At 48.5% G+C, this 19398-nt stretch overlaps 1 protein-coding gene and 2 non-coding genes across 4 annotated transcripts; 2 read left to right on the top strand and 1 right to left on the bottom strand.

The window, feature by feature from the left end:
* Positions 1-1702: 1702 nt before the first annotated feature.
* Positions 1703-1774, bottom strand: TRNAC-ACA (transfer RNA cysteine (anticodon ACA)). The gene has a single exon. It is a non-coding gene; the product is annotated as a tRNA-Cys (tRNA).
* Positions 1775-5566: 3792 nt separating this feature from the next.
* TRNAG-UCC (transfer RNA glycine (anticodon UCC)) lies at positions 5567-5639 on the top strand. The gene has a single exon. It is a non-coding gene; the product is annotated as a tRNA-Gly (tRNA).
* Positions 5640-7935: 2296 nt separating this feature from the next.
* KLK13 (kallikrein related peptidase 13) lies at positions 7936-18350 on the top strand. 2 transcript variants are annotated; one of them, XM_086353980.1, is made up of 6 exons: positions 7936-8075; positions 8733-8819; positions 12122-12311; positions 12624-12892; positions 14615-14751; positions 16285-18350. In XM_086353980.1, exons 2-6 carry the CDS (start codon positions 8768-8770, stop codon positions 16471-16473), a joined length of 837 nt encoding a protein of 278 aa, XP_086210106.1. In that variant the 5' UTR covers positions 7936-8075; positions 8733-8767; the 3' UTR covers positions 16474-18350. The 2 variants fall into 2 exon arrangements, with proteins under 2 accessions (XP_086210106.1, XP_086210107.1); XM_086353981.1 differs by lacking the exons at positions 7936-8075; positions 8733-8819 and adding an exon at positions 11586-11758.
* Positions 18351-19398: the final 1048 nt, after the last annotated feature.

The raw sequence follows: 19398 nt of genomic DNA, 5'->3' as shown, positions 1-19398 counted from the left end.
AACTCAATTCCTAATTATCATTGCCGGTATCTATGCTTCGAGGCTGTTTATGCCTGTCATGTTATGTCTGTAACGGTGAGCATCTGGACATCTGTGCGTACCAAGTCACTTCAGGCGTGTCTGACTCTTTGCGACCCCGTGGACTGTAGCCTGCCAGGCTCCTCTGTCCATGGGATTTCCCAGGCAAGAATACTGGAGTGGGTTGCCATGCCTTTCTCCAGGGGATCTTCCTGATCCAGGGATCAAACCCACATTTCTTCTGTCTCCTGATTTAGCAGGCAGGTTCTTTACCTCTAGTGCCACCTGGGAAGCCCCAAGCACCTGGGCAGCCCTTCCCGATTCCATCTCCATCTTCTCGAGGTTCTGTGCTTGGATACTGCAGAACTCAGATACAGTAGAAGCCTACATGGCCACATGTGTCCAGCTGCTCAGCTGTGGGGGACAACCCAGGATCAGAGAGTTCTGAGGGGGCAGCCTGGGACCTGCCTGGCTACAACAGCTCAGAAGACTGCTGGGGGAGAATAAAGTCAATAGTTTACCAAAACTGTAAAGGCAGCATAACCTTTAAAATTGTGAATCAGGACTTTCCTGGACGTGTAGCGGATAAGAATCTGCCTGCTGATTCAAGGGACACAGGTTTGATCCCCGGTCCGGGAAGATTCCCCATGCTGGAAGGCGACTAAACCCATGTACCACAACCACTGAAGTCCGAGTGCCTAGAGCCTATGCTAGGCAACAAGAGAAGCCACCGAAATGAGAAGCACGGGCACCAAAACGAAGAAGAGGCCCCACTCGGCTGCAACTAGGGAAAAGCCCTCTCAGCAACAGAGACCCAGCACAGCTAAAAATAAATATTGAAAAAGAAATAAGTCAGAGTCTTGGACTCCATCCCAGACCAACTGAACCAGAATAGGCATTATAACAAGATCCCCCGCCCGAGCCACCAACCCTACCCCCACCCCGTCCCGCAATCCAGGGGAGTCAATGCTTATTAGTTTGAGAAGCACCACTCTTGGTATACACCCGCCACATTTCATGACCCAGTTCCCCAGTGATGGACACCCAGGCTATAGTGTAATGACCACTGTGGGGCAGGCCCCTTATATATCTACAGAAGGCTTCTCTGGAATACTCACAAAAGCAGGATCACTGGACCAAAAGTCTTACTCTTCATCGATTTCACCAAGTACTGGCAAGCTTTTGCTCAGATAAGCATTCATATCTCACCACACCCTCAAAAATGCCTGCAGCTCATTCACTCATCCAGCAAATATTCATTGAATCTTCTTACATGCCAGTTACTGCTCTAGGAACAAAGCACGCAACACTGTTGCCCTCAGAGAACTCACTTCTGGAGGAGGGGCAAACAAGGGACAGATAAATAAGTAAAACATGAAACATTGGGAATTCCCTGGTGGTCCAATGGCTAGGACCCGGCACTTTCAATGCTGGGGCCCAGGTTCCATCCCTAGTTCTGGAAGTAAGATTCCACAAACCTCATAGAGTGGCCAAAATACATACATACATATATATATATATATATATATATATATATATATAAAGTGAAAAGTGAAAGTGAAGTCACTCAGTCCTGTCCAACTCTTTGCGACCCCATGGACTGTAGCCTACCAGACTCCTCCGTCCATGGAATTTTCCAGGCAAGAATACTGGAGTGGATTGCCATTTCCTTCTCCAGGAGATCTTCCCAACCCAGGGATTGAACCTGGGTCTCCTGCATTGTAGGCAGACGCTTTACCATCTGAGCCACCAGGGAAGTACCTCCAGGGAAGTATATATATATTACGGATGGGAGTAAATGCTTTGGAGAAAAGTAAGGCAGAGTAGGCAGAGTAAGGTAGAGTTAGCTTCCCTGGTGGCTCAGAGAGTTAAGAATCTGCTTGCAGTGCGGGAGACATGCGTTCAATCCCTGAGTCAAGAAGATCCTCTGGAGAAGGAAATGGCAACCCACTCCAGCGTTCTTGCCTGGAGAATTCCACGGACAGAGGAGCCTGGTGGGCTACAGTCCATGGGATCCCAAGGACTGGGACACAACTGAGCCACTAACACTTTCACTTTCAAGGCAGAGTGAGGGGATAGAGATGCAAAGAATGTCAGAGGAGTGTTATAATTGTAAGTGGGTCATGCACTGAGTGGTTAATTCAGCAGGACTGTTGTTTACCTTACAAAGAAAAGTTTGGCCCTTGCCCATTCTCTGGAAGATAACCTGTAAGCCCTTGGAGTATTCTGCCTAATAACAGTGTCTTTCTTTACCCAGGGGCCTTGGGCCACGTCAGAGAGTCTATTTCAATAAGGCGATTCGTGGTGGAGGTCTGGGGGCGTGCTGGACCTGCAGGGGAGCTGAAGACTAAAGCTAGCAGTGCAGGCAGATAGCCACGTGCCTACGTGACCAACACCCAGTAAAAGCAACCTAGACACCAAGGCCCGGGGGGCTCTCCTGGGGGGCCATACTCTGTACGTGTTATCACACATTGGTGTTGGGCAACGTAAGCACTGTCTGTCTATACGACCCCAGGGGAGAAGGCGGTTGGAAGCACAGGCCTGGTCAGCCCTGGACCTGGCCGGGTGAGCCATTTTGTCTCGCTGGAATAAACCAACATCCTGAGTAGAGGAGCTTTTCTGAGCTCTGTGAGCCCTCCTTAGTAATTCCCGGACCTCATCTCAGGGATGTCCAGCTACAATGAAGGAAGTCTTCACAGAAGATGGCAAGAAGGGAAGAAGTCAGGCAGACATCTGGTGGGGAAGAGGGCTCCGGGAATGAGAACTGAACTACTGAAGTTCTTTTCTGTTATTTATTATTTTTGGCTGCACTGGGTCTTCACTGCTGCGCACGGGCTTTCTCTAGCTGTGACCAGCGGGCTTCTCATCGCAGTGGCTTCTCTTGTTGCGGCAGAATGGACTATAGAGCGTACAGGCTTCAGTTGTTGTGGCCCACAGGCTTAGTCGCCCCACGGCATGTGGAATCATCCCGGACCAGGGGTCGAACCCACGTCCCCAGCGTTGGCTGGCAGATTCTCAACCACTGAATCACCAGGGAAGGCAGTAACTACTAAGGTTCTGAGATGGGATTGTGCATGGCATGGGAAGGGTGGGAGAAGAGGAAGGGGTAAGTGATATCGGAGGACTATTGGGAGCAGAGGTTCCAGAGCCTTCTCGGCCACCATGAGGACACCTTCACTCTGAATGAGGTGGGAGGCAATGCATGCTGTTCAGAAGAGGAGCGACCTGCCCTGACTTACATCTTTAAAGGGTCACACTGGCGGCTGTGTGCAGTAAACAGAGAGTAGGCAGACAGGGACGAGAGCATGGAGACCAGATAAGAAAGTTGTGACAATCCCAGTGAGAGATGAGGATGGCTGGGAGGGACTGGGGTGGTGAGGATGAAAAGTGTTGAGAAATGGTCTCGATTCCGCATCTGTTTCGGAGTGGGCAGGGTTTGGTAGCAAAACAGATGTGTGGCACGTGAGAAAAGAAATTCAAGGGCGAGACTGAGGTCGGGGCGGAGGGGTGGAACGGATGAAGAGACTCTTTACTGAGAAGACCAGGACTCTAAAAGGAGCTCATCTGGAACGAGAGAGGGGTGGAGGTCAGGAGCTTGGTTTTGAAGGTGTATTTGTTGAGTAGGCAGTTGGACGTGAAGTGGGGAATTTAAGAGTCAGATCTGGCTGGAGACATGAAATGTGGGAGTCGTCAGCATGTCGATGGTATTTAAAGCCACGATGAGATCACCAAGGGAGTGAGCGTAGACAGAGGAAAAGAAGAGGGCCAGATGCTTGATCATGTAGAGGTTCACAAGAAATAAACAGCACCAGGCACGGAGGAGAAGCAGTCAATGAGTTAAGAGAAGGGCCAGGAGAGGGTAGTGTCTCAGAAGTCGAGGAAAGACTTCAAAGGAGCAGGAAGTGATCCACTCGTTAAATGCGGCCGATGCATCAAAGGTGAACCCCAAAGAGCCAGCCACTGGCTTCAGTAACACAGATATCACTGGTGTCCGTCAAAGGGGCACAGTTGGTAAAGTTTAGCAGGGGAGGAAGCCTGCAGGGAGTGGGCTTAAGAGACCAGAAGAGAAATGCCAGGCAGGACATGTAGCCAACATTTTGGAGACTTGCAGTCAAGGGGAGCCAAAACTGGGAGGAGAGCAAGAAGGCTGAGAGCAGGCTGTTTAAAAAAAAAAAAAAATTCTTTTCCATGGAACATGGGAGAAATTGTAGTATGTTCGTATAATGGGGAAGGAAAAAAATTGATGATGCCAGTGAGGGAGCAGAGAACTGCTGGCTGGAACAGTATCCTCAAGGAGGTGAGAGGGGATGGGGTACCTGGCGCCGGTGGAGGGGTCTGTCTTAGAAGGGGGTGAAGATTGCTCATCTATAGAAATGGGAGAGGAAGCGGAGGATGTGGGCACAGAAGCAGGTAGATGGCAAGACTGACACTTCTAGTTTTTGCTGTTTCGATGGATGAAAAGTGGTATTTTGTTGCTGGGGAGAAAGATGGTGACCAGGGCCAACATCCTTAATAACACGGATCCAGAAAGAATTCACGTGAATTCACTGAATTTCTTGGGCATTTTCTCTCCGAAAGCCCAAGTCTGGTTTCTCCGCAGGCGCCTCTCTGTCTTTCTCCCTCTTAGATGCCTTGCCTTTTTTTTTTTTGTCTCTCCGTGCATTTCCTCTGCCTGCCCTCTCCCATCCACCTTGTTTTTGTATCTCTGTGTATTCTCCGTGTCCTTCTCTGTCTCCCCTTCCCTTAGCGTTTGCACCGGGGCCTCTGCTCCAGGCCTGGGTGTGGGGCCAACTTTCTCGCCCCAGCCAGCACTTCCAACCAGAACTTCCAGTTCCTGCTTGACAAAGAATCCCATTTTGAAGCCAAGCTAGGGTGGGGCACCCCCCACCCCCACCCCAGGAACCTTGGGCTGCCTCCATCGCCAGATTTACTTACATAACAAGTCACGTTTGTGGCCTTTGGTTCATATCAAACTCTGGTCTAAGCATCTTCAAACATCATTAACTCATTTACTCCTTCTCTATGAGGCAGGTGCTACTGAGAGCACCATTTTACAAACGGGACCCTGAGTCACAGAGTGGCCGAGTCACTTAACTCAGCTCTGAACCACCAGGAACACTCTGTTTTTGTCCTTTCCCTTTCTTTCTCTGATCCATGAGACCCCCCTGGATTCAGTCTAATTGGTACGTGCCTGTCAGCAGCTCACTGCCCTCCGTGGGCTCCGTTCATCCCGGGAGGGGGTGGAATACTCCTAGTCCTTATGGGGTCCATGACCTCACTTCAGCAAGAGTCAGCCGGTCATAAGCCCTAATGTCAGTGTTGACCTGGTACTCACCCCTCAGCAAATACCAAAACCAGCCACCCCTACTCTAAGTTCCAGCCCTTCCCAAGTGAGAGAGGCTTTTTCTGGAAATGTGAACCCAGGCCACCAGAGGGCACAAGTACCCCCACTTCCCACGCAAGCCTGTCACCTCACTTAACCCCACATCTTCCCTCCTGGCACTCACCCTGAACCCAAACTGATTGGAAAAGAGTGAGCTCGGGGACTTCCCTGGTGGTCCAGTGGTTAAGACTCTGTGCTTCCAACGCAGGGGACGCAGGTTTGATCCCTGGTCAGGGAACTAAGATCCCAGTGCAACAACAAAAAAAAGGTGGGGGGGTGGGTGTTGCTGAACTCAGTCTCTACTCTGGGCCCAGTCCTGGGAGGTGGGCTAATTCCAAGGTGGGGAAGGACAGTGACCTCTGTCACCTTGAGCGGCATTCACAGCTACGACCCAGCCCACTCCCACCAAAACCTGATCCCAACACAGACATGTCTAGTGCTCATTATCAGTGTCAACGCACAACACCAGCTCAACCGTATTTCAACACCTCCACATCCAAACACTGTCTTGGCCTCTTCTCTAGCCCCAACCCAACTGGACTCCATCAACAGCGTTATTCCCAGTCCCCTCCATTCTACAACTCAATCCTATTCCCTAAACCGACTCCAACCCTACCCTCACCCCAGGTCCATTCTCTTCCCCAAACTTGCCTGCTAGCATCAGAACCCCCCCCACCCCCAACTACACCCCTTACCATCCTAAACCTGACCACAAACTTTTCTTCCTAGTGTAGGGAAAATTTGTGAAATGCTTTAAGATGGACCCAATGATACCATCAATGGAACACTAGACGAGTTATGATTGGGTGGGGTCTCAGCTTCTTTTACTGTCTGAGCTACTTTACCACCCTGTGAATGATAAACAGTTGATAGCAGTGCAAATAATTCTCATCAATAACCGAGTAAATGACTTTTGTCGGATGGAAGTACAATTCCCTCCCCTCCATATGGAATAGGGCTTCCCAGGTGGTTCAGTGGTAAAGAATCCACCTGCCAATGCAGGAGACACGGTTCCATCCCTGGGCCAGGAAGATCCCCTGGAGAAGGGAATGGCAACCCACTTCAGTGTTCTTGCCTGGGAAAGCCCGTGGACAGAGGAACCTGGTGGGCTACGGTCCATAGGGTGGCAGAAAGTTGGACACGACTTAGCGATTAGACAACAGCAACACAGGATAAGCCACTTTTGTATCTATTGGTTAGTTCGTTTCAGCACTTCTTATTGCCCAGATGTGTGTGGTTCTTTTAATACCTTGCTAGCTCCATCACTTACTAATGAATCCAAATAACATCTTTGACATATGTTCATTTTATAGATGCAGGAGTGTCATGATTAGATCTTCTGTTTTTTTTTTAAAAAAAAAAACCTTTTAACACTAGATTTGACCCTTATATACAAACCTTTAATCTCTCAATATGGGTCACACCAGTTTTGAGATGAAGGCTTACTCCATCCATCTCAGTTCCTCATCCCCATGACACCACCGCTGTCTCTCTTTCCAGACCTCATCTGATCCCCATCCCTGGCTTTCTTTCAAATTCTGACTCCACCTTGGTCCTCTCTAATCCCTAATCCTGCCTCCTCCACCCCCGGGGATTAGCTCACGGGATCCACCCAGGCCCAGTTCCAGGAGACGCCTTCTCATTCCTCAAACACCTAAAACAGTGTCTCTTCCTCCTTCCTCTTCCCCCTCATCTGGCCGCCAGACGCCCCAGAGCTCTCTGATTCCTGCTTCTCCCTCCCCACCTACGCCCGGTGGACTGCCTCATCCCTGCTCCTAAAAGGCCACGTTTATCCAAAATGTTGCTTTCCCAGATCCAACCCCTGCCCACATCCAATCTAAGTTGACTTTCTATCCACCGACCTGAGGATTCCCTTCTTATGTCTGATTAGGAGAGAAGGGGAGGGTAAATTTCGGCATTCTTGTGTTTTCCAGAAGAAAAAGGGCTGGCGATGGAGTTGGAAGTGGCTGGAGATGAGGCTGAGAACTGGAACTTAGATGTGTTTAGCTTGACATGGAGAATTAAACTTGAGAATGGCTGTGGACCGGGATGGGTCTGAGGGATGGGCTGATGCTAAGTGTGGAGAATGGTTAAAATTAGGTAGGGAGGTGGGAAGAGGATGGAAAATGGCTGGGAACTGATGTACATTAAGAGTATGGGTAGGGCTGGGTAGGAGGGACTTCCCTGGTGGCCCAGTGGCAGAGGAACCTGGAAGGTTACACACAGTCCATGGGATCACAAAGAGTTGGACACGACTGAACAGCAACAAGGTTGGAGGGGAGATAAGAAAGTGGGATGGAAACTTGGGTTGATGTTGGAGAAGACCCCCCACCCCCACGCCAGGGGATTTAAGGTGGACCTGGAGAAGGAACTGGGCTCTTCCCTTCCCTCCCAGATGGGTCCTGCTGCCTGAAAGTTCACAGTGGGTTCAACTTGGGCGGAACCAGATCTGGGTCCTAGCTTGTCCTGGGAGCTCCGCCCCACTGAGAAGGGCCAAGCCCAGGCTGGGGGTGCCCAAAGACAGCCTGCTGAGCTATTGGGGGTGGAGAAGGGAAGGCCAGCAACAGGGAAACGATGAAGGCGCTGGGGGAGGGAGTTCAGGGGTTAAAAGCCATGGGTCGAGGCTGAAGTTGGAGGCAGCTGGCAGCAGAAGTCACGCGGGGCCCCAACCCAGGTAGGGTCCGCCTATGGCAGGGGCAGGAGCACCGCGAGGGAGGAGGGTCGGAGAGAGCGGGAGACAGCTGAGTCAGGGAGATGTAGGCAGAGGCCAGAGGCAGGGTTCCAGACAGAAATTTGCAGAGGTTTGAGAGGTGAAGCGGACAGGGAGGCCTGGCGTGCTGCGATTCATGGGATCGTAAAGAGTCGGACACGACTGAGCGACTGAACTGAACTGAACTGAACTGAGAGGTGAAGCAGCAGAAAGATAAGATGCTCAGTTTTAGACCAGGGATCCGAGAGGGGAAAGGCGCCTGCAAACAGTAGAGAGGGGCAGGAGAGTGCACAAGGATCCAGCTGGCTGGAGGGCTGGGGTGGAGGGACTGGCCACCCAGGGTGAAGGGCATCGAGAGAGCTGCAGCCCCTGGGAGGGATGTGCAAGCTGCCCCTCCCATCGCGTTACCGGGACCCCCACCCCACCCCCACACACACACCAAGAACGGAACTGGGAGATGGGGGGTCGGTGCAGCTTCCAGGGTCAAGGTTTTCAGAGTAAAGGAGAGGACACTCAAGACTGGAAACCCGCAGAGCAGAGCAGGCAGGGAGTATCCAGAGGGTAGGGAGTATCCAGAGATGGGGGATTCTGGCCCGCTCTTACTCCCTTTCAACTTCTCAGGCTCCGCCCGCCCTGCCCCCCACCACAAAGTCACTATGTGGCCCCTGGCCGCTGCGATCTCTTTCCTGATGGTGGCCTGGTCAGGAGGTAAGAATGCAAGGCGCGGAGTCGGAGGCGGGGTGGCCACTGCAAACAATGGTAGGAGGCGGGAGCCGCAGGGAGCCGCAAGCTCCGCCTCCAGCTCGCTGGTGGGCGGGGCGGGGCGGGGCGGGTCCCTGGGGCGCAGGCGTGATTCCTGCGTGTCCCTGCGTGACCTGGTGACCCAGCTGGGGTCAGTCCATGCTCCGCACCTACCCCAGACCTCTCCCTGGGGTATCCCGGTTCAGATGGGCTTGCCCTATTGTTAAGCCTTCTAGATCTTGCACACCAGCCCTCTCACTGACTGTCCTACTCTGTACCGGAAAGTCCATCCCCAAGACCTTCCCAAGTTCAAGAGTTAGAAGACATAGACAGGGGTTCAAATCCCGACGCCTGGGGTCACAGTGGGATGACTGAGTGAGCATGTGTATGAGTGTACATGCACACGCATGCGCGCGCGCGCGCACACACACACACACACACACACACACACACACACTGCTTTATTGGTAGTATTCTGTCTCTAGTCTCAGGCCCTTCCAGAACCTAGATTGTTCTTTAGTCCTTGATAATCATTACCGTGTTAGTTGCTCAGTCGTGTCTGACTCTTTGCAACCTCATGGACTGTAGCCTGCCAGGCTCCTCTGTCCATGGGATTTCTCCAGGCAAGAATACTGCAGTGGGTTAACATTCCCTTCTCCAGGGGATCTTCCTGACCCAGGGATCCAACCCATGTCTCCTGCATCTTCTAACTGACACGCAGATTCTTTCCTATCTGAGCCACCAGGAAGGAGACCCCAAACCTGATTCCACGCAGAGCTGGTCCCCAGATATTCCTCTCCTCCCATTTAAGTCCCCTTTCCCTGCCTTGGCAGGCGAGTTGTCTGGAAACCCCATTCATCCATTCATTCAGCAGACAGCTGAGCAGCAGGCACTGTGCTAGGTGCTGTACAAGTAGACACAGTTGCTGTGTTCAGCACCCAGAACCTAGCAGAGATGGATGCTGGCATCATTCAGACAATTCCCCTAATAGTTAGTTAAAACTGTGATGCAAGGTGATGGTTTCAAGGAGCCAACCTGGAAGCTCAGAGATGTAGTGGCAGTTCCTGGCCCAGAACCGGGGCCCCCAAAGGACTTGACACCTGAGCTGGGACCCAAAGGAGGGGGTCCTCAGGCACCCATCACCACTCTTGGGCTGAAGGCAGGGTAGCTTCTGTCTTGTGGTGACACCCCTAGGACTCCCGTATCCCCTCCTGGTGCCATGCCCCGGAGCTAAGAGCTCCACATGCAGGTCTTATGGAGCCCTTAACAGCCTGGTGAGGTAGGTGCATGGTAATTAGTCCAGTTTCATAGCTGAAAAACCCAAGATTCTCAGACAGCAAGGTCCTGCCCCAAAGTCACCAGCAGTGCCTGGTCAGGACCTTAATCCATGTTGCCTGCCCTGTCCTCCACACCCTGGACTTTATGCTCTGGCAAACCATCTCTGGAGTAGAGAATGGCAACCCCTGCCAGGACTCTTGCCTGGAGAATCCCATGTACAGAGAAGCCTGTCAAGCTACAATCCGCAGGGTCACGAAAGAGTTGGACACGACTGAAGGGACTTCACACAAACCATCTTTATTTTCAACCTAATGGGCTTCATAGAGGCAACTTTATTTTTTTTTTTTACTTAGAGCATATTTGAAGTTAATATCACTATTCTAAGTGGAAAACAGCATCTTTTGCTATAAATAAAGGTAAAGGAAAAGGGCGACAGAAGATGAGATGTTTGGATGGCATCGCCGACTAAGTGAACACGAATCTGAGCAAACTCCGGGAGATAGTGAAAGACAGGGAAGCTTGGCATGCTGCAGTCCATGGGGTCGCAGAGTCAGACGGGACCTAGCGACTGAAGGACAACAATGGAAAAAAAAATCAGTTCTGCACAATGAACAAAAAAACAGTATTTATTGAATTGGACCAATATTGTTTTCAATTATAATATTTATTGAATTGCCTGTTGATGACAGGCAATTTCCCTTTCTGACCTCCTTCAGTAATAGGCAGTTTCCCTTTCTAACGTCCCCCATAATAGGAAAGGCAGCTGGTTCTACTTAATTTGGGGGGTTGCCAGCCAAAGGCAACCTTCTGCTTCCTCCTGGTTTGAAAAGGTGACCTCAGCAAGACAAGAGAGATGTTAAAAGGATATGAGCACCATCATGCAAACTTTCTCCTGTCAAAATCAGGTTTGAAAGAGAAGTGATGATGACTCAGTTTCTGAGGGTGCAATTAATATCACTCCCTGCTTCCTGAGTGCTTGCTCCACACCAGGTCCTGTGTGTGTCTTGAATGTAGGATCTCACGGAACCTACGACTGTCTGATGAGAGACGAACTATAACTTTCCCTCCTTTACAGCAGAGAAAACTGAGACTTGTACCCAGCCAGGAAGTGGCACATTCAGGATTAGACGTCCTTTTATTTTTTTCAATTTCTTTGCTTATTGTATTTGTCTCGACTGCGCTGGGTCTTGGTTGGTGCACCGGGCTTTCCCCAGTTGTGGCGCGCAGGGGCTACATTTCCTTGCGGTGCTCAGCTTTCTCCATGCGGTGGCATCTCGTTGCAGGGACTCTAGAGCATGCAGGCTTGAATGGTTGCAGTGCACAGGCTTAGTTACCCCTCAGCATGTGGGATCTCCTGGGACCAGGAATCAAACCTGTGTCCCCTACGTTGACAGGTGGATTCTTAACCACTGGACCACCAGGGAAGCTCCAGGATTAGACCTTCTTTGTCTCTGTGTGGACTGCTGTGCCTCCAACCTGGGTCTCCTGTACTGCAGGCAGATTCTTTACCATCTGAGCCACCAGGAAAGTTCCCTTCACAGAGGTTATGAATGGTATTTAAGGTCATGAAGGCACTCAGCAAATGCGTTTAGAAAGGATGGAGGAATGGATGGATGGATACTGCCTAGGTAGGTAGGGTAGGCCCACCTCTACTCCTGGAAACCAATCCCTATGGTGGACCAAGACAGAAAATTCAGGTGGGAAGAAATCAGGCTTCTGCTTACGTATCAGAAGCTTCCTCATTCCCCAAACCCTTCTTTTAATCTCCAGTGGAGGGTTTGGCGCTTCTAGAAAGAAGGGACATCAATCTCTTCGCCCCAGCTCATCTCCACTACGTAGAAAATGGCAATGCCAAGAGACCGATAAATGAATCATCAGTTCCTGGCCACCCAGAGCAAAATTTTGACTCAGTCCCCAAGCCCAAGAACCGTAACGCCCAGCCTCCTTTCCCTGTGAACCCCAATTCTCTAACACGTTCTCTCCTCCACCAGGCATCTCTCGGGAGTACCCCAAGATTCTCAATGGCACCAATGGGACCAACGGGTTCCTCCCTGGTGGCTACACCTGTATCCCCCACTCTCAGCCCTGGCAGGCAGCCCTACAAGTGCAAGGGCGGCTGCTCTGCGGGGGAGTCCTGGTGCACCCCAAATGGGTCCTCACCGCGGCGCACTGTCTAAAGGAGTATGTGGGGCCTCGGGGAGTGAGGGGTGGGGATGAGACTGTAACTGGCGTGGTGCGTGGGCGGAGCAGAATTTGAGGATGAGGTTGGACTTGGGTTGTGATGGGCATGGGGTGAGCATGAGGTTTGGTGGAGACGTGGGGGTATGGGTATGGACAGGGAGTCCCAGCAGAGGACTTGGAGGAAACTGGAGTCAAGGATGTGGAAGCAGACACCTTTGGAAATAAGGAAGGGGGTGGGGAAGGGTGAGACTGGGGATGGGAACGGAGACGAGCTCCTGGACCCCTCTGACCACCGGCTTCTTGCACCCGCAGAGGGTACAGAGTGTACCTGGGCAAGCACGTCCTGGCGCGTGTGGAGGCTGGGGAGCAGGTGAGGGAGGTGGCTCGAGCTATCCCCCACCCTCGGTACCAGAGCAGCCCCACCCACCTGAACCATGACCACGACATCATGCTTCTGGAACTGAAGTCCTCTGTGCAGCTCACCAGGCACATCCAGACCCTGCCCCTCTCCCACCATCACTGCCTGCCCCCCGGCACCTGCTGCCGGGTGTCTGGCTGGGGCACCACCACCAGCCCCCAGGGTATGCACCCGCACGGGTGGCCGGTGGCCGCACAGAGCGGCCGGGGAGACTGAGGCAGAGACGGGAGGGCAGGTCAGAGCAGGAGTCTTTATAGATAAAACTAGATTTATTAGACATGGGTTAAGTCATGAATCGCATAGTGATATATAAAGGTATATATATCCTTCATGTAAATATAGAAGTGTAGATAAAACTAGATTTATTAGACATGGGTTAAGTCATGAATCACATAGTGATATATAAAGGTATATATATCCTTCATGTAAATATAGAAGTGTAGATAAAACTAGATTTATTAGACATGGGTTAAGTCATGAATCGCATAGTGATATATAAAGGTATATATATCTTCATGTAAATATAGAAGTGTAAATACGTAAAAATATAAATATGAAGTTATATAATGTTACATATAATGTATAGTTTTGTATATCCTTTATAGAATATATAAATGTAGCATATATAAATATATAAACATAAATGTATATTTATAAAGAATATGCAAATGTGTGAATATATATCAAGTTATATTTATATTCTATATTTATAAAGAATATATAAATATAATTGTATATATAAGGTTATATTTATATTCTATGTAAAGAATACTTAAATATATGTAAAGTTTTATTTATAAAGAATGTATAAATATAAGTGTATAAGTATATATATAGTTATATTTATAGTCCATATTTATAAAGAATATGCAAATCTAAATGTATAAATATATATAGCTATATATAATATGTCATATCATGTAAATGATTAGTTATATTTCCTTTATATAAATATGCATAAATTTACCAATACAGAGCTATAATTACATGTTATATACCATATATAAAATTATGTTTCCTTTATATAAATATATATAAACTTATATGTAAAAATATATATATATAGTATATGTACATATTTATTTGGATCATATTTATATGGATTGACATAGTAAAACATCTGTATATAAATATGTAAATTATAGAAATTAGATTTATTTCCTAAGCTATAAATGATATATTTATTTAAATACATTGTATTCAAATAACATATATTATACATAAGTATGTATTTAAATATATATGTATCATTGATAATTTAGAAACTAAATTTAATATATTGGTTATTAAGTATAATAAAATATAAATAAATACATCTTTTGGATATAAATATATATATATGACTGTAAGTTGAGCTCTATAGCAGAAAGAGCCTTTTGCACCTCCTTAGCCGTCCCTCGCTCTCCCCTCGTCTCATCTCCACATCTCTCTTCCCAGTGTGCCCCACCCTTCTTCCCACCACTCTTTCCTGCTCTCTTGCATCTCCTTCCGTCTCTCCTCTTCCCTGTGTTTTCCCCATCTCCGGTTCTCATCACCGCTGCCTTCCTGTCTCTTCCCACCACCTTCTCTCCATCTTTCTGCATCACTTTCTCCACCTCTGTCCTCACCTACCTCCCCACTTATATCTCTTGCTGAGATGTATTTATTTACCCCTTACCTTTCCTCTCCATCTTTCTCTCTACTTCTCATCCTTTCTTCGAGCTGTCCCCCACCTTCTCTCCACATTTCTGTCTTCCATCACTTTACCCAAATACATATCCTATCTCTTCTCCCATTTTTGTCTTCCCATTGTTATTTTCTACAGACTTGCTGCCCATCCAACTTCCACCCCATTAACCTGTCCAGAATAGACATCCTTAGACCTTCCTCTCTCTCTCCTCCTCAGTGACTTACCCCCAAACCCTCCAATGTGCCAACATCGAGCTTCGCTCAGACGAAGAGTGTCGTCAAGTCTACCCGGGGAAGATCACACCCAACATGCTCTGTGCCGGCACAAAAGAGGGTGGCAAGGACTCCTGTGAGGTGAGGCCAAGGGGGTGGTGTGTTGCCACAAGCCAGGAGGTGGGGACTGATGCTTGGGGGGAAGGATTTGCTTCCAGCCTTGGGCAAACCAGTCTTTGCAATGTGAGATGTCTCTTAGCATAGAGGGTCAGGATAAAAAGAGGGTACCCATAGCTGGCAAACAGAATTCATCTTAAGCCTAGGCTTTGACTGGCAGTGGCTACCCAGATCCTTGTGTTGAGATATATAAATGTTGGATCTCCTTTGGTTGTGACAGAAACCCAACACAAACTAGCTTAAGCAAAACCTTGGCTTTTGTGACTGAAAAGTCCAGGATGTCTTGTTTCAGGAATGGGTGGATCCAGGTGCCCACATAATGTGTAAGAATCTCTCTTTAACTCTCAGCTCTTCTGTTTTGGTTTCATTCTCAGTTAAACTTTCCCCATGCCATATAGCATGTTGGCCCCAGCAGCTTTGGTCTTAAATCTTACCCTCTAAGGAACCATCTTTGAAAGAGAGAGGATCTCCTTTCCAACTGTGTACATAATCTCTGAGCATGATTCTCTTACTAGGCTGACTTAGGATATCTGACCCTTGAACATCACGGGTTGGGACTGCATGGGTTCACTTATACATGAAGTTTATTTCAATAGTAAGTACTACAGTAAATACACGATTCAAGGCTGATTGAATCTGCAGATGCAGAACCTCAGACACTGAGGAACAGCATATATAGAGAGGGCTAATTACAAGTTATAGGGGGAGTTTTATTGTGCACAGAGTCCGTGCCCTTAACCCTTGTGCCATTCAAGGGTCAGCTGTATTGTGTCCTGAGCCACCACTCTAGCCAGAGCTGTGGGGTTCTCTGATGGACCAAGTCTGAGTCGTGTGACTAGCTGTGGGGGCAGACAGAGACATGGACAAGTTGTATGGATTGAAAGTGGGAGAGAGGGCAGTCTCCAAATGAAAAAATCAGGAGGCTGTCATCAAAATAAGGGGAAATGGGTACTATCCAGGCAAACAAAATATATTAAAAAAAAAAACAAAAAACCTATGCCCAAGAGAGGGGAGCTTCTTAAGATTGAGTTTTGGTTTCGTGGGAAACGGTATGATAATAAAGTAGTAATATGAGCCTTATCAGTTAGTAATGTCTGCCCTGGGCCCAGAGGGAGAAGTGGCCCTTCAGGTGTATTGCATACCCTACCAGGAACATGGCTGGATTAACTCAATAGTAAGACGATACCAAGGAGCCGTAAAGTCGAAGCAGGGTTGAGAGGTGGGGAGGGGTAGCAGGTGAGATCTGGGGCCAGAGAACCAAGAACAGTGGTGTGAGGTAAGCCACCACCATTTTAATGGGACTGAAGAACAGAAAAACAGGGAGAGACACAGAAATGTCTGTCTGTTTCTCTGTCTCAGAGTTTCTCTCTCTCTGTGTTTGTCAGTTTATCTCTGTTTCTCTCTCTCACCCTCTCTGTATTCCTGTCTCTATCTCTGCCTCTATGTGTGTCTCTGCCTTTGTTTAGGACACCCCGCCTCTCTCTTTCTCCCACTTAGGGTGACTCCGGGGGTCCCCTGGTCTGTAACGGAACACTTCATGGCATCATCTCCTGGGGAGACTTCCCATGTGGGCAGCCCAACCGGCCTGGTGTCTACACCCGAGTTTCTCAGTATGTTCCATGGATCCAAGAAACAATCCAAAAGCGGAAAACTTGTAAACAGGAATGGACGAAGGGCCCACAATAAAAGTCGGGTTGGCGTTCCTGCTCTCTTACTCGGTTTGCCCAGCCCTTCCCTGTCCCTCCCAAAGCGTTCCACTTGCACCAGCAACCCATGTTCTCCAAACTTCCAATGCCAGCTGACACTGCACGTTTCAAAAGCATTCAGTCATTTTCAGCATCATGCTCTCCCAGACGTTGCATCACTGAAACATCCCAGTCCCCTGAACGTCCCAAAGAAGACAATACTCCGGATGTCCCAACTGTTTCAACATAAACCTAGATCACCATCTGAATGTGCAATCTGTGGAACACTTGAATGCCTCCGTCTGCCCGTCTCAACGATATTCTATGTTCTGTGAATGGAACTTCCTTGACAACATCCTATACCCCTTCAAGTATTTATTCACTGCCAATATTCTAGATCCGTCTATGTTTTGTACTCAAGAGAGTTCTAGACTACCAAGACATTTCTTCCTGAAAATATTGTCTGCAGTATCTTCTGCCCTGACAACATTATGTGCACCTCTGATTCGTCACAGCTAACGTTGGAGCCGCATGACAGTTCGTTCATACAAACGAGCCTCGGGAAATTCCTGGAGACATTTCTGGGTCTCCCCAGTTGTCCCATTCCTACCTATATTCCATGTTCTGCCAGTATTCCTTGTCTCTGAACCCCCGTGCGCGTTCAATATCAACAGTGCTCTAAACTCTAGGGTGCTGGGGTCGACTGCTCCAAGATGCCTCCGTGCTCCTTTGCTGCTGTTGTTGTTCAGTTGCTAAGTCTGTCCAACTCTTTGTGACCCCATGGACCGCAGCACACTAGACTCCTCTCTCCTTTACTATCTTCCTGAATTTTCTCAGATTCATGTCCGTTGAGTCAGTGATACCATCCAACCATCTCATCCCCTGCCTGCCCCCTTCTCCTCTTGCCTTCAATCTTTCCCAACATCAGGATCTTTTCCAATGAGTCGGGCTCTTCACATCAGGTGGCCAGAGTACTGGAACTTCAGCTTCAGCATCAGTCCTTCCAGTGGATGTTCAGGGTTGATTTCCTTGAGGATCAACTGGTTTGGTCTCCTGGCAGCTATTTCCCACCAAATCTTCTGTTCTTTTACCCACAGTCCTTGTTCAGTACCCCGTGCTGTTACATCTTTGTCTATGACCCTCAAGTGCAGTGGTTAAATGCCCAAGTGGAAAGTGTAACAAAGGCAAAGACCGTGAGGCAGGAGCCCACCTGATGTATTAGATTAGAGAAGAAGATGCAGAGGTTGGTGTGGAACGACTGCAATGGCCCAGGTGACAGCTGATGGTGCTTGGATCAGGGTGCCATCCTTGGAGGAGTTCAGGGATCAGATTTTAGATCTGTTTGAGGGGATTGTTACACAGCGTCTGTTGATTTCAGCCAGAGAATGTGAGAAAAAGAGGAGGATCGAGGGGGCAGGAGGGATAAATTAGGAGCTTGGGATTGATGTAAACACACTACTATATATAAAGTAGATAATCAACAAGGACCTACTGTATAGCACAGGGAAGTCTACTCAGTACTCTGTAATAACCTATATGGGAAAAGAATCTGAAAAAGAATGGATATATGTATATGTTTAACTGAATCACTTTGCTGTACACCAGAAACTATCTCAACATTGTAAATCAACTATACTCCAATATAAAATAAAATAAAATAAATTTTCTTTAATGTTCAACATTAAAAAAAAAAAAAGAGGATCGAGGAGTCAGGATGGAGCTGCCATTTACTAAAATAGGAGGAAGCTGAAGCAACATTTTTGCAGGGAAAGGCCAGGAGTTTTGGGTTCAAACTGTGTATCAGATAACTAAGCAGCCATAAACTCTGCCCTCAGCGGTTTCACAGGAAATAAACAACACAAAGTAAATAACTGCAAATCGTGATTGTTGTTGTAATTCAGTTGCTCAGTCCTGTCCGACTCTTTGTGACCCTGTGGGCTGTAGCCAGAGGCTCCTCTGTCCCTGGAATTTCCCAGGCAAGAATACTAGAGTGGGTTGCCATTTCCTTTTGCAGGACATCTTCTGACCCAGGGATGGGACCCATGGCTCCTGCATCCTCACATTGGCAGGCAGATTCTTTACCACTGAACCATAGCCGGGTGGGGGTGGGGGGAAGCCCGCACTAGCAAAGGATATACAGTAATAAAAAGCGATCACAAAGGATACGGAGTGACAGAAATACTAGCAAAAGATATACAATAATAAAGGTAACAGCCGAAGGAAATGAGGGCAAAAGGAAATAAAGAAGGAAAACAAAAGTGGAGGCTTGTACAGATCATTAACAATAATGTGCCACCAACGAATTCACTTCTCCCCATCTGAGGATGAAGAACCATCTCAGTGTATTAATAAAGTTAAAGAGAACATCACCTACTTCAGAGGACTCTTAAGAGGACTGATTTCATACGTGAAAGCACTCAGAACACCTGGTACTGAGTGAATGCTCCCTAAGTGGCAGCTGTCACGAGCATTATTGTTCTTATTATTGATGTCATTGTTATGGTACCCTGTCTCCAAGGCTCCAGCCCCAAGCAGGTCGCCTTGGGTGGCAGTTGAAGATCTGAGAACCGGAGGCGGAGATCCAATCCTTCCAGCGGAACAGAAAATAATGACGTACTTGAGCAGGAGGCTCTGATTGCCAACAGGACTTTAATTCAAGAAGGCCAGCCAGGTGGCAGGCTGTTCAGACTGCCTGCCTCCCTTGCATCTCCTGGGACTTTGTAACCACTTGCCCACTCCTTCCTGTTTTGCCCCAGGGGGATTTTTAATAACAATGAGATCCTGTGTAAGAAGGAATTTGGAGGCCTGTGGAGGAAGAGAGGAGGGGAAAAGATGGGTGGTGGGGAAGGGGGAGACCAAAGCAAAAAAAGAACACTTCCTGTCATCAGTCCAGCAGATAACGCCCTCTCAGATCTTTCTCTCCAGG

This window comes from Bos grunniens, chromosome 18 (genome assembly GCF_055505025.1).
Source record: "Bos grunniens cultivar Pamir isolate PY7600 chromosome 18, Bosgru_T2T1.0, whole genome shotgun sequence".
Lineage (NCBI taxonomy): Eukaryota > Metazoa > Chordata > Mammalia > Artiodactyla > Bovidae > Bos > Bos grunniens.
This window is presented reverse-complemented; position numbering and strand designations above follow the sequence as displayed.

Bases quoted from the DNA above. Each gene is read 5' to 3' on its own strand.
- KLK13 (XM_086353980.1), top strand. From the start codon at position 8,768: ATGTGGCCCCTGGCCGCTGCGATCTCTTTCCTGATGGTGGCCTGGTCA. The intron at 12,312-12,623 runs GTATGTGGGGCC...TTGCACCCGCAG, and splicing joins GCGGCGCACTGTCTAAAGGA to AGGGTACAGAGTGTACCTGG. The intron at 12,893-14,614 runs GTATGCACCCGC...TCTCCTCCTCAG, and splicing joins CACCACCACCAGCCCCCAGG to TGACTTACCCCCAAACCCTC.